This window comes from Parus major, chromosome 6 (assembly GCF_001522545.3).
Source record: "Parus major isolate Abel chromosome 6, Parus_major1.1, whole genome shotgun sequence".
NCBI classification, from domain to species: domain Eukaryota; kingdom Metazoa; phylum Chordata; class Aves; order Passeriformes; family Paridae; genus Parus; species Parus major.
Genome location: NC_031775.1, coordinates 11,188,918 through 11,201,873, shown reverse-complemented (window position 1 = coordinate 11,201,873; position 12,956 = coordinate 11,188,918). Strand labels below are relative to the sequence as shown.

Here is a 12,956-nt window from a genome sequence, read left to right as displayed (position 1 = left end):
ACCAAACAGATAAATGGAGAGTAGGTACCAATGCTGCATCCATGTTCTGGGATTCCTGTGTGATGGAATTCCTGGCTTGAGGCAGCCTGAAACCACTTTCCTGTGTTGGCTGCTACTGTGGTGGTGTCTTGTGTGCAGTTGCACTGTTAACTAGGATTCCCTCAGGATTCAGCAAGGGGACTGAGCAGATTTGATTCATTTGCCATGGTCAGACCTGTTTGTCATTCATTTTCTGGCCATATTACCACTGATACAGCAAAATGATCAGCAAGGAATCAAAGGATTTTCTTTCTAACTGCATGTAGGGGCTGAAAAACAAAAGGATGACGTTCATCAAGGGACTTGTTAGATTCCTGTGTGTCATCCTGACTTTCAGGAGGTGCAGGCTTCTGTCAGGAATTTTTGTATTTTTGTCTTTGCAGTGCTGTCATCAAATGAAAATTGCAACTTTTAGTGATCAGCTTTTTTCTTTTTTTTTCCCCCCTAATCAGTTATACTGACTAGAAAGAGGCAGCAACCACCTTCTGTAGTATCTTCCTGATTGAATTCCTGAAGTGGTGTGCAAACACAAGTTCCCCAGAGTTTCCTATTGTTGTTTTGCCAATTCTCACCTTTCAGGCTATTAGAATCACTCGACCTTCTGGTCCCTGGGTCAATTTACTCCTTTTTTAAATGGGTCAGTTGCATGAGACTGAAGAAATACTTTTTAATACATTACTGTAAAAACCCCTTAAGGTCCTGTGCTTATCATTTTCCTCATCTTAGAAGTGAACTGGTTACCATAAACTTCTGCTGTGAAGCAGTGAGGCAAGAAGGTGAGGTTTGTTTCTACTATGGAAGTGTGAAGATCTGTACCAAATAGGTCAGTATCTAGTACACAGTGTCTCTCACTAAAAAAGATGGGGTTTGTTGGCTTTTTGGTGTCACAGAACTTCTGATATTACACAAGATTTTGCATCCATTTGCTGTCAGAGAGCGGTAGCAGATGTGCAAACAGCTCTTCATCAGGTAAGGACATCCTGTATTTGACCACAGCAGGTGCTTTGTTCATCATTAGCATAAGCAGAAAGAACTAGTGCAGTGCAGAAATTAAGCAACTAGGGGAGGGAAGGAATAGATAATGAGACTGCACATTGTCCTCGTGTGTCTTGTCTGCCTTGAGTGACAGACTATTACCAGTAAAGTAACACTGATACTTACTGAGCCCCTCCCAACATTTATTCTTCATACCATGTTTATTTTTACTGGGCATTTCCTCAAAGATGTGCCATAGTCTGAGGTAAAGCATGAAGAAATTGTGTGACAACCTATAATGAATTACGAGCAGGAAAATGTTTGTGATGCTCCCTTAATCATTGGTCCTGGGATCCTCCACTTCCTGTGGCAGCATGTGAAAACAGCTGCCTTGCTGCTGGCCAGGGTTATTTGTGAAGTGTCTGGTGGAAGGAGAGCTGTATGACTGTTTCACAAAGCTCTCACAACTGTGACTATTCAAACAATGTTTTCCTTCCAGTTTTTACTGTAAGGGCTGCTGTGCCAGGGTACACCTGGACAGGAGGGACAGAGCCAAGCTCTGCTATGGCAGGCACAGCAGCTGGAAACCACTGCAGTATCCAGGACTGGCCCCAAAGTCCCCACTCCTGCAAACCTGTGAGAATGAGTCTCAAACTCCAGGCTGGCTGTGAGTTTTAACATACTGCTTCAATGTTGTTTCAAACATAAGTTAAACATAGCAGCTCTAAGGTGTGGAGGAGGATTTTCAGTTTTTCTTACCCTTGTACCAGCTTAGGGTCCATGATACCACTCCAAATCATCACAAAGAAGAAAAATAAGTAGTACATTTATTGAATCTCCACTTAATACTACTTCTAACCTTTATTCAGACACATGTGCTCAGCTTCGAGAGCCAAGAATTTCTTCATTATCATTCAATGTGAATGATGCTATACATGAATCAAGTGCAGGAAGTTGGGCTTTTCTCTCTGACAGGAATGAGAGAGGGGTTTCTAGTCCTTCCATCCATTTTTTGGCTGCACAAAATAACCCTTTCCAAGGGCACATGAAATAAAATACTCTATTGCATACTATATACATTTACATACAACGGTAAATGCACCATTCATTCAGAAATACACAATACCTAAGGCTCAATGGAAAAGCTCAGTTGAAGCAACTTCTCTCTGGCTGGGAGAGAAGTGGCTCATGACAGTTGTGGAAGTTTCCATAACCTCTTGATCCACAAAACATGTGGATCCTGCTCCTCTGCAGCACTCTCCAAGGACCACCTGTGCCTGGGAAGGAGGGAATAGCCCATGCCATTCCAGAAGCCCATGGCTCAAAGAAAATATATACAACCATGATGGAGGATTTCCTCTGAGAATAATTATCCAGCAACTGCAGGAGGAGGCTAAGTACCTTATTGTACTTACTTTACCATATGCAGAAGCCCCTTTTGGGCATAGGAAACCACTTCTGGTGCAAAGCCTTCCCTTTATATCTGAACAAGACTTATTTTTAACTGTTTTTTTTTTTTTTTTGCTTTTCTCCTTGGATTGCTGGAGTGCAAGAAGATGAAAACACTGCTAGCAACCGGACTATATGGTAGGGGCACTGGGACTGTTGGAAAGGGATTTTTTTTAAGCTGATCAGACACAGGGAACTGAATTGTCTGCTTTCAGCTGTATCATCAGCCTTCTCTTACAATACCTGAGCTTTGCCTCCCCTGCTGCTGTGCTGCACTTAGACCAGCTCCCAAGTGCTCTACAGGGACGTTACTGCTCCTTGGTTATCTTTTGAATTGTCTGAAGTCCCTGCAGAGAAATACTTGCACATTGCCACATGTGACAAACCTTTTCTCTAAGTTAACAAAGCAATTCATTGACCAGAGTCATCAGACACTGTATGACACCCAAAGCACTGCAGCGAGGGAGAGACAAGGTTATCTGTCTCTTCCTGTGCCCGCAGGTGCAGTCCCCACCATCCCCACGCAGCGGCACTGTAAGCAATGGGCAGGAACAAGGTGTTCTTGGGCCTCGCCGTGCCAAATACACTACGGATAAAAGCTGGGCTTCACTGCACTAGATTCCCCTTTTATTAAGCTGCTGCTCTTTTCTCAGCAGTGGGGCTCAATTGCTTCCCCTCATCAGCCTTTACTTCTGGGCTTAAAGGAGTAACAAATTAACTCCACCGCCTGCCTGTTTCATAGACTGAGAAAAGTGATTTAAAAACACACCAAGTGTTAACTCTGCTCTCTCCCCTACTTGAAGTAGGGCAGGCATTCCAAATCCTTCCTGTAAATAAAAGTCAAATTGTAGTAGCACACCATTAATACTCAAGAATGTGACTTGCACTCTATGCCCCAAGGCAGTGTCAGGGGCAGCAGCCCTTTCCAAGGGTGGGGCAAGGCTCCACATGCACATTCTCTGCTTTTGCTCCTTTGTCCAGTTGTTTTGGCTTGACAAGAGATGGCATCATAGCACACGTTGGAGCACCACACATCCCAATGGCACTGGGGGCAAGGGAGTCCCTCTCAGCTCCAGCTGGAGTTTTGCAGTTCCTCTCGGAGCCAGGTTGGAAGGGGCTGCCCAAGTCTGTTCATCAGCTTGGATAATTCAATGTTGTGCTCCCGGTAGAAGTCTCTTAGAAAGAGCCGTGACTGTGTGGAAGAAACAGACCACATGAGCATGAACGATGTTACTCTCAACACATGCTCCACAGGTTATATAGGAGAGATGGGAGGAAAATCCACATGGGGTTGCTGGGATGTTTCTACATCTCTTGGTGCTAAGAGGTTTGAGACAGCTACTCACCAAGGAATCCATATCAGGGTATTTCCTTCCTTTACTCTTTCCTAGGCATTTAGTTTTTCCTCCATCTAGCAGCTGGCACCAAAATCCTTTTGCTTCATCAAATCTGAAAAAGACATTTATCTTTGAAAAACACAGCCACATACCCAATTAGCAGCAGCAGAAATCAAGTAACTCCATATTTCAGTGCTTTACCTATTTATTTTGTGATACTGGTTCCTTGGATTTTTTAGCACTGGATTACTTTGACAAGAAATCCATTACAAACATGACTGTTTCAGCTTTACGCAAATTTCAGAGGTAACATGGTTACACTGTTTGTTCAGCTGGAGGGAAAGATAATAATCAGTTTTTTAGTGTATGTAAATCTCCTCGCTGTAGTTGAGTATTAGAGAAGCCCCTGTTTATAAAGAATCAAGTGATTCTTTTCTTGCTAAAACACAGGCATGCTGGGAACCATGTCTGGATCTGGCCTGGTCTGTCCCTTCAGCTGGCCAAAGGTGAACCTGAGGTTTGAGGAAGTCCCCTGAAGAAATTTGAGGCAAGCTGACCCATCCCATGTATTTTCTGACCCTGGCTGAGGGGTACCAGCCAGTACAACTGCCATAGATACACCATTCACCACCAGCACGTGTGTCGCAGCAAGTAAAGCTTTCAAGTAACCTGACATTTCTCTCAATCTGTTCTCCCCTGGGGAGCCATGTGCCACCCCTTTGGAAACAGCTGTAGGGGGAGAACTGAATTAGTTGTCCTCTCTTTACTGTGAAAGGAAAGGGCAATTGTTCTAAGCCTACATGCATGCATCCCCACCCACCATCCTCAGCTGGCACAGGCTATGACAGCAGAGATGTGAAAACAGGTTTCAGCTGCAAAGAATAATATTCAGCATCTTCAATGGGCTTGCAGAATTTCCACTGAGCACTGGCATGACCACAGTACACTTTCAACAGCACTTAATCTATTCAGATTAACTGTACATGCAGTGTGGGCAAGGTCACAGGCATGGCTCAGTAACATCCTTTAACTGTAGCAGTGAGGTGGTGCCTCTGCTAATGCTCCCTCAGACACCTCTGGGCACCTGTGAAATCCACATCATCTCTAATAACAGGCTCTTGACCTCAAAACTGTGCAGTGTGGCCCTAATCTCCATCTGGGTGAAGATATGAGCAGATTCTCACACATTTTGTATCATACCTCTACTTTTTGTCAGATACAGGTATAACAAAAAGCATTAGGGAGTGCTAATTCCAGCACCTTTTCTGAAATACAAAGATCAAATGGAGATAACATCATGGTTACTGTTGTGAACAGCTTCATACTTCTCCACAACAGTGGCTAAACCTTGTCCTTCCCCTATAATTTCAGGAAACACCAAGGTGTGTTTCCAGTCTCCACAAAGCATCTCATGCTATCTAAATCTAATTTTAGGGTTAGGAATAACTGTGAAACCTTGGCAGGTCTTGTGATCAAAGACAAGAAATATTCTTTCACTCAAGGATTCCTGGCTGAGAAAGCATCCTCCCAAAATTGAGTTATTTGCCTACCTGAGGGCCTGGGTGTAGTTGAAGAGCGGCGTAACTCCCAAGAACTTCTGGATGTTGTCCATTACAGAGGCAGGGTTGTGTCTCAGCTCCTGACCATCCACAATGAGAAGCTGGAAAGAGAACAGCTGCCTTAGCCTCTGCCAGCTTGTGCTGACTGACACCTGTGAGCTTCCTCCATCTCTAACTGCCCCACCCTGGGAGTAAAGGCAGCCAAAATCTGTCTGTTCTGGAAAAACGCAGTGGGGGGATGTGGCCCATTTGTCACCATTGATAGAGAAGTTATGATAATGGGCCACAAGTACCATAAAACAGTAAGTCACAACAGGCTTTGCTTAATAAAGTTGTCTTTGGGCCAAATGCCCTGTAGCTAAGCACTAAGGCCCCAGCAGCAGCATGTAGAGATTCTCTCTGGAAACATTTTTTTTATTTTTTTTGGATGTCAGCAACCATTGTTGCTCGGTGTTCTTCTATAACCTGTGATAATTCTCCTGTTACATGTCTCATAGAAAATGAACATTTGTGCTAATTACCTCCTCCAAAGAACCGAACAGAGCAATAGTCACATGAACTGAAGACTAACCTGCAGTAAGAACAAGGAAGTATGTGTTTGGCTCCATAATTCCTCACAGCAATAACCTCCAGGAATAGTAAGGCAATGAGATACAAGCCTAAGAATGTTTTACCATCTCTCTTTTAGTCTTGGCAGATATGTCATGTACAGTTCAGGCTCTGCTGTTTTGGCAGAGAATAAGAGACCAAATGGACATTACAAACCTCTGCTGGATTACAGACTGTCTTAAGAATAAACCCAGCAGCAGAAAGAACTTGGAAAAAACCAAATCCTGACTCACAGATACCACACATATATATATATGTCTATATATATATATATACATATATGTTTATCTTGAGAGAGAGAGATAAATAGATATCTATTTATCTATCATTGACAGTTTATTAACTTCTTGGGAATTTAGAGACTGAAATAGCATACACTGTCTATTAATTTGCCTTTTTGCAAATTTGTATACAAAACACTGAATCCTGACATCTCTGCAGTGAATTTTCCCTTCAGAAGACAGCTTCACAACATGGGAACTAACAAAAGGCAGAGTGTCCCTGGACTGCAGACTGCCAAGTCTAACACTGCTGTTCTTGCTGAAATTCCCAGTACTGTGGAGCTTTCTGGGAGATCACAGTATCATCCTGCACTCGTTTCCTTTTACAAATACAATAAACTACAAAATTGGAGTATTCAAGCCTGATTTCTTACCCGCTCATAACAGGAGAAAGGAAGTAGTGACTTTTGTTCCAGAAGTCGAGAAAGAAGGTGAAATTAAAGTTATGGGGGGAGCACATGTGCATGAATCAGTTTGTTCCCCTCTCCTCTACACTAGACCTGCAAGGGGCTCCACAAGAACCTGTACTGACTGGTCTCCTACCTGCCCAGAGGGATAGTACGTCAGCCAGCGCTCCAGGTGAGTGGAATACCAGCCAGGGAACAGGCATCGGCTCTGCAGGTTGCGCAGCTCCTGAGGGGCCTGGGATTTCGCAGAGATCACTTGGTAGAAGGTGTAATTGAGTGCCACGGGGTCGTTGTGAGCACGCTGGTGCTGAAAAACACAAGCTGAATTCAGGAGCAGGAACACGATTCCACCTTCCACTTCTCAGTGCAGACCCCGATGAGTCAGCACAGCCACCCACCAATGCCTCTGTAAGTGAACCTGTCCACACCCTGCAGGGATCCTGCCTCCTCTAGGGAAGCACATCCATTGGCTTTCTACCTGCCCCCACTGAAATCCTTCTGTGGCCCTTACCCTCAGCACAGCGCAGCAAACTTACCTGATACCATGAATAGGCTCGGTCAGCAGGGTTGATGAGAACAGTAATGATTTTGGCTCGAGGCAGCAGGGCTGCACCACGTTTTGGTACCACCTCTGTGTCAAAGTAATTGGCACTCTTCTCAAACATGAAGTCTGTGCTGGCATTGGAGGGAATGGGGAAGAATTCCATGTACCTGCCAAATAGATGGGAGACTGGTGAGCAGAAGAAGAAAAGAAGAAAAGGAACAGTCCCAAGAATGTCCTTACTCCTCTTCAACAGACACAGCTGCAGCACAACTGCACCTCCCCAGAAATGCAGGGAAATGGGCAAAGGAGAGGATATCTGGAAGAGTCATGACTCATAAAGGGGTGGTGGCACATGGCAAAGAAAGTTGAGAAATGATACAAAGGTAAGAAAGTACTTTGCTGAGAGTCTATGAGTCCCTGGCAGTGAAAGGAAAGACCTGAGGGTAAGGTCCCACTTGCAAGCTTTAGCAGGAATGACATTTTCTCCAAGAGTAAAATTGGAATCATCTGCTTGCCTTGTCACAAACCACTTTCTTAAATGTGTCTAAAGCATTTGTTTCTTTGTACCTCAGTCTGTAGCTGAGGTGCAGGGTAAAGAGCTCTGTCCTGCCTCACAGGAGCTTGTCAAATTAGTAACATGGAAACTAAGATATTTGATTAACAGGGTAAGAGGGTAAAGGGGGCTGAGGACTGAAACACTGGAAGGCTGATCTGTGCTCAAATCTAAACTGTGCAACAAACACAAATTCTGTGTTAAATACAAAGATTCTCCCCTTGCATGTGATGCTACAACTCAGATCCATCTGGAAGACTTTTCCAGGAGATGCACGTGAAAGCCTTCACTTTCTAACCTGTCACTAGTGCAACTGCTCTGTAGTGCTTGACTCCTGTGAGCTCTGCTCAAGCACTAACCATCTTCCAGTATCTTTTCAACAGTCCTCTAAATGATTAGAGAAGTCAATCTCGCACAGCTTGTGGGAGAAATCCCACAGCAGAATGCCTTAGTGCCACACAGCCATCCCTCAGAGGAAGGCCAGTGCCACTGTCAGCCAAAGCTACTGCTTTGAGTAAGAAACACCTTTAAACTTTCTCTCCCTGGAAACACAGCGGCATAATAATTCCATGGTGACGCTAGAATTTCCCTGCCAGGTGGAAACTTCTACAGGTAAACACCAAGGGATGCATATGGACACTGGAGCCAGCACAAAGAACACAGTGGTGGCTCTAAGTGTCAAGTCCTGAGAACAATAGCAGGGAGGTTGTCCCCTCCAGTATTACATGTTTTAACTCTGAAACGACATGTTTTTAACTCTTTGTAATGCCCTCTGTTTTGCATGTCAAAGTAAAAGTAACTTCATGACAGCAGTGCATTCAACAAAAACTTGCTGAATTCTTAAAGCTAAGTTGTTTCTACAACTCTTGTGGCGAAGAGTCAGTAAAATGAGAAACTACCTCTGCTGCTCCTGGGACTACACAGTTGGGGTACCAGGAAAACAGAAAACATGCACTGAGCAACAACAAGGAAAACAGCTGTTCAGAAACAGAGAAGCCACTAAGGGTGGGGGGGACATACAGAGAGACTTAGGAGAAGGCAACATGGGTGCACCACATCACAGAAGAACAGGTGTCAGGTTTCTTACCAATCGATTCCTTTGTGATAGTTGGGGCCATTAAAAAACTGGATCTCCTCAAAGGTGGATGGACTTGGGAAGTTACTGGTGACAGCTGGATGCATGGTCAAGAAGAAGTGCACAGCTGTTGTGCCTGCAACAGGAACCAGTTAATGGCACCTGGGTCACACATAATGCTTTGGCTGAATGAGAAGCTTTACCTACACTGCAATAAACAGTTCCCAGATGGGCACACTCCTCTCCTGTGTAGCTGACCAAACCCGTAGCACATGCAAGTTACAACAGCAGTGACACCAAGCACTGCTCAGTCAAGTTCAATCTACATTTTAACTCATGCAGCTGATTTGAACTGCCTCCTTTGCAAGACAGCTGTCACCCATGTCAGCTACTTCCCATGCTGGTGGTGCAGCCACACTGTCACATGAGAGGTGGCCTGGGCAGGAGATGTGCTAGGAACAGCATTAGTGTCCTGGGGTGAGAACTCTGCCAGAGATACCTTGGCCTGTCTTTGCTGTAGTTGTTTCCCCTTACCCCACTCAGCATAGGGCTGTGGGCCTCCAGCAGGACAGAGAATCAGCCAAAGGAAGGGTTTTCTTACTGAGCCACCTGCAACCAGCCCGGGTCATGATACAGGAGGGCTCATGCTGCATGCTGCGCACACACCATCAGAGCTTCCAGTGACACAGCCAGGGGACAGCAGCTTGCCTGGGACAAGCTTTATTCCAAGTCCAGGATCACCATTTGCTGTGGATAATTGGTACTGCTGTTGCACTGCACTACACAGAAAGCCAAGGCTTGAAGACCCGGTCTTAGCTGAAGAGATTTTGCTCTCTTCAGCCTAGAAGGGAACACATCCGGACAGGACATACAGCTATGTCAGTGCCAACCACAATGCCACAGCAGTTAAAAGGTGGTGACAGAGATCAGACTAAGGACTTTCTCTCCCTCCCAATGACAGTGACATGGAGCATGCAGTGGGTACACAGATCTGCAGCAACAAAAGCACTAGGGGATGTCCATTTTAACCTTTGCTAGGTGTGTGTACTTAGTCCTGCTGACAGCCTGTGTGACAAACTAAGGTCACAGGTTCTCTGAGCTTACATGGAAAGCCAAAACAGGTAGGGCAAGCCAAGCACAGTGTCAGGGGGAAAAAGTACTGACAGACTTGGTCAGATTTAGGTTAGAACATATCTGAGATTGTCTGAAATGTCCTCTGTGGCCATTTGGCAGCTTGCACAAAGGGCAGCCATACAGATCTACAGCATGGACCTTTCCATCTCTCTGTGAGAGTGATTTGGAAGTCACAATCTATATAACAGTATTCACATTACCAGTTTTCTGAGGTCCCACGATGAGGAACTTGGGGAGTCGATCACATGTTTTCTCTTTGGACCAGATATCCTTGTGCCTTTTATCATCACAGGGATTCTGTAGCACAAGTGATGAGATTAAGCATTACCACAGAAGGTAATGGCAAGGGGAGGAAAAGCTGGAAGGGACAGTCCTCTGGGGAAAATGTTATTAGCACATGAAGAACACTTCAGAGCCACACTGCTATTCTGCCAGGCATCAAGAAGTGTTAAGTAAAAACACTGGGGACTGTTTTCAAAAGCTCCAGCGACATGGGATCCAAGTCCCTCTGAGAGTGTTAACCACAGGCCTTGCCCTATGTAGCCATACTGGGCTGGGCCACCATGACAGCACAGCTCAGCATCTGTGAACTACTGGCAGACAGACAACTCTATCACCTTCAGTTAATTTCATCTGCTCATTACCATGCAGAGAGCTGCTGCACTGGGATAAAATGGAATAAGTGTGTTTTTATTTAATGAACATGAATTCTGCAGTGTGAAATTACTTTGAGATTAATCACATTAACATGCCTGCAAGCTCCTTCAGGACCAAACAGGGCTCTTGCTTGCACACTTCACATTTCACAGCAGCTTGCTCTAATACAAGCCCTTTAATGACCCAAATGCCTGCAAGCTGGCCCCTGGTCATGTGTGACAGTCATTCCTGTCCCTAAGTTTACACTATGACTGTGTCCTACTGCTCCTATTCCCCATCCCTTCCACCTTGCCATTTGCTACAGGCAGCCTGAAGTCACAAAAATGAAACCTAAAAGCTTTATGCTTTACCCCTCTGCACTCTGGATCAGCAGTCTTGCTACACTTCAAATGTGGGATACATGTTTTAGAAAATCACTAGGAGTGGTAAAAGCTGCCTTCTCACCTGCCACAAGGGATTCTTCTCCTGCGGGAAGATTTCAAAGTACTTTTTTGCAAGTTGGACTGGAGGCAATGTTTGCAGGCGAAGGTTGGTCCAGCACTGCACAAACTTGACCAGGCTCTCAAAAGTGTACAGCCCCAGACGGTCATTCCCATAGTTGGACAGGTGGGTCATGAAGATGCTGATCTGAAAAGAAAAAAGACATGGGACACTGGTAAATCAGGTAACAGAACTGTCTCTGCCTAGCTTGATTCATGGTCAGAAGAGGCTGTTCACAACTCAGACTGCCATGGCTGTCTTGGCTGACGAACGTCCATCTGCCAGGAAACAGCGCTTGCAAGACAAGAACTCGGGAAAGGAGGGTCACAGACCTCACAGTAATCCCTAGGAATGGTGCAGGGGCACGATAACTGAACCCTGGATGTAAGTCCAGAACAATTTCAAAATCCTATTCAAGTGGCTCTAGGACCTTTAGTTGAACAAGGCTTAGTCAGTAACTCCTTACTAGTCAAAAACCTTGCAAAGCCTCCTTCATGGGAAAACAGGACCTTCCCTTCCTCCCCCCAAGGCACAACCAGGGCAACCTCTTGAGCTGCAGAGTCTGCTACAGCAGGGCAGCAGGCCAGGGAGGAGGCACCACACTGCAGGCCAGGCCACACAGCACAAGGACAGTTGTCACAGGAGTTCTTCCTGGCCCCACAGCCCATCAGGTTTCACTCTCTTTGGAGTTGACGTCTCAAATGTAAAGGAACATCTGGCAACTCCCACTTTAAAATATAAACAGATGTATGTGGGGATCTGAACAGTGTCTCTGCAAAGACACACGGCACTAGGATATTGCCCTAGAAACAGACACCAGCTGGTAAGTTTTAGCCTGCAAGAACCTTCAGCACAGGCATCCCCTGAAAAACGTCCTGCCAAGCTTTAACATCCATGGGCAAAGTGGCACTGAACAGGCATGGCAGCTGCCTCAGCACTGCAGTGCTCAGGAGGTTGTGCACTATCCCTGTCTTGCCAAGCCATCTCTTCCCTCAAGCAGATGCATTTTCCTCCTGTCAGTTTTTCACTATTTTAACTTTTGGAAAAGAGTGCGAAGGACTCTTGTCAGCTTGACTGCAGTGTGTGGCTTTGATATGCCCCATGGAATTCAGCATCCCAGTGCCCATAACACAACAGCACTTTGCCAGACATAAACCACACCATGGCTAGAAGTTAGAAAACAAAAGCAGAACACTGAGGCCAGTAAAGGAATGGCTGATTTAGCACTCCTTGCCTAGTGTCTGCAAATGGAGGGAGGGAAAATGACCTCAGCCACAGCAGGGGCACCCATTGCTGTATAGTCCAGGGTTCAGTTCTGGTGACACCAGGTAAGGTCAGGAGGCAATGACACGCTTCCCTGGCAGGGAGCAGGAATGGCTTTCCCATTCACAGGAGGAAAAAAGCAAAATGGGGAAGCAGGAGACAGATGGTCTTGGGATGAAGACATTTGCTGGCACTGAGAAAGTCTGAATTCAGTTTTCTGCCCAGTGTCACCATAGGCTGGTCTCAGTGAGAGAACAGATACTTATAGATAGTAGCTCTTTGTGCCTGAGCCACCCCCAAGGCAGTATGAAACCAATTTAATTCTGTCCATACGGTGCTCACAACCCAACATCTTTGGGTAGGCAACAGAAAGCACTGGTAGGACTCTGGGACACATGAAAAGTAAGTAGAGATCAAGATTTATAACTTTTGTCTGCCTGTGAGTTTTTCATTTCTGGTTCCCTACTTAACTGAAAGAGAGGCCCTGCCAGACAGGCTCTGGCACCTACACTTCAAAGAGCAGCGTGTGCTCGGTGCTGTTATGTAAGAAGGATATGCTAAATACAACACAGCAGAGGACAGAAAGATCTGTGT

The 12,956-nt window shown here is 45.5% G+C and overlaps 1 protein-coding gene across 4 annotated transcripts in view; it reads right to left on the bottom strand.

The window, feature by feature from the left end:
* Positions 1-1,823: 1,823 nt before the first annotated feature.
* NDST2 (N-deacetylase and N-sulfotransferase 2) overlaps positions 1,824-12,956 on the bottom strand; it is a 106,756-nt gene continuing 95,623 nt past the window's right edge. For all 4 annotated transcript variants that reach the window (XM_015632879.3, XM_033515831.1, XM_015632880.3 and 1 more), the window contains 8 exons: positions 11,064-11,246; positions 10,163-10,259; positions 8,841-8,964; positions 7,193-7,367; positions 6,793-6,963; positions 5,351-5,460; positions 3,810-3,912; positions 1,824-3,655 (listed from right to left, as the gene is read on the bottom strand). In XM_015632879.3, coding sequence (XP_015488365.1) covers positions 3,530-3,655; positions 3,810-3,912; positions 5,351-5,460; positions 6,793-6,963; positions 7,193-7,367; positions 8,841-8,964; positions 10,163-10,259; positions 11,064-11,246 — 1,089 coding nt within the window. In that variant the 3' untranslated portion in view covers positions 1,824-3,529. The remainder of the gene's footprint in view (positions 3,656-3,809; positions 3,913-5,350; positions 5,461-6,792; positions 6,964-7,192; positions 7,368-8,840; positions 8,965-10,162; positions 10,260-11,063; positions 11,247-12,956) is intronic.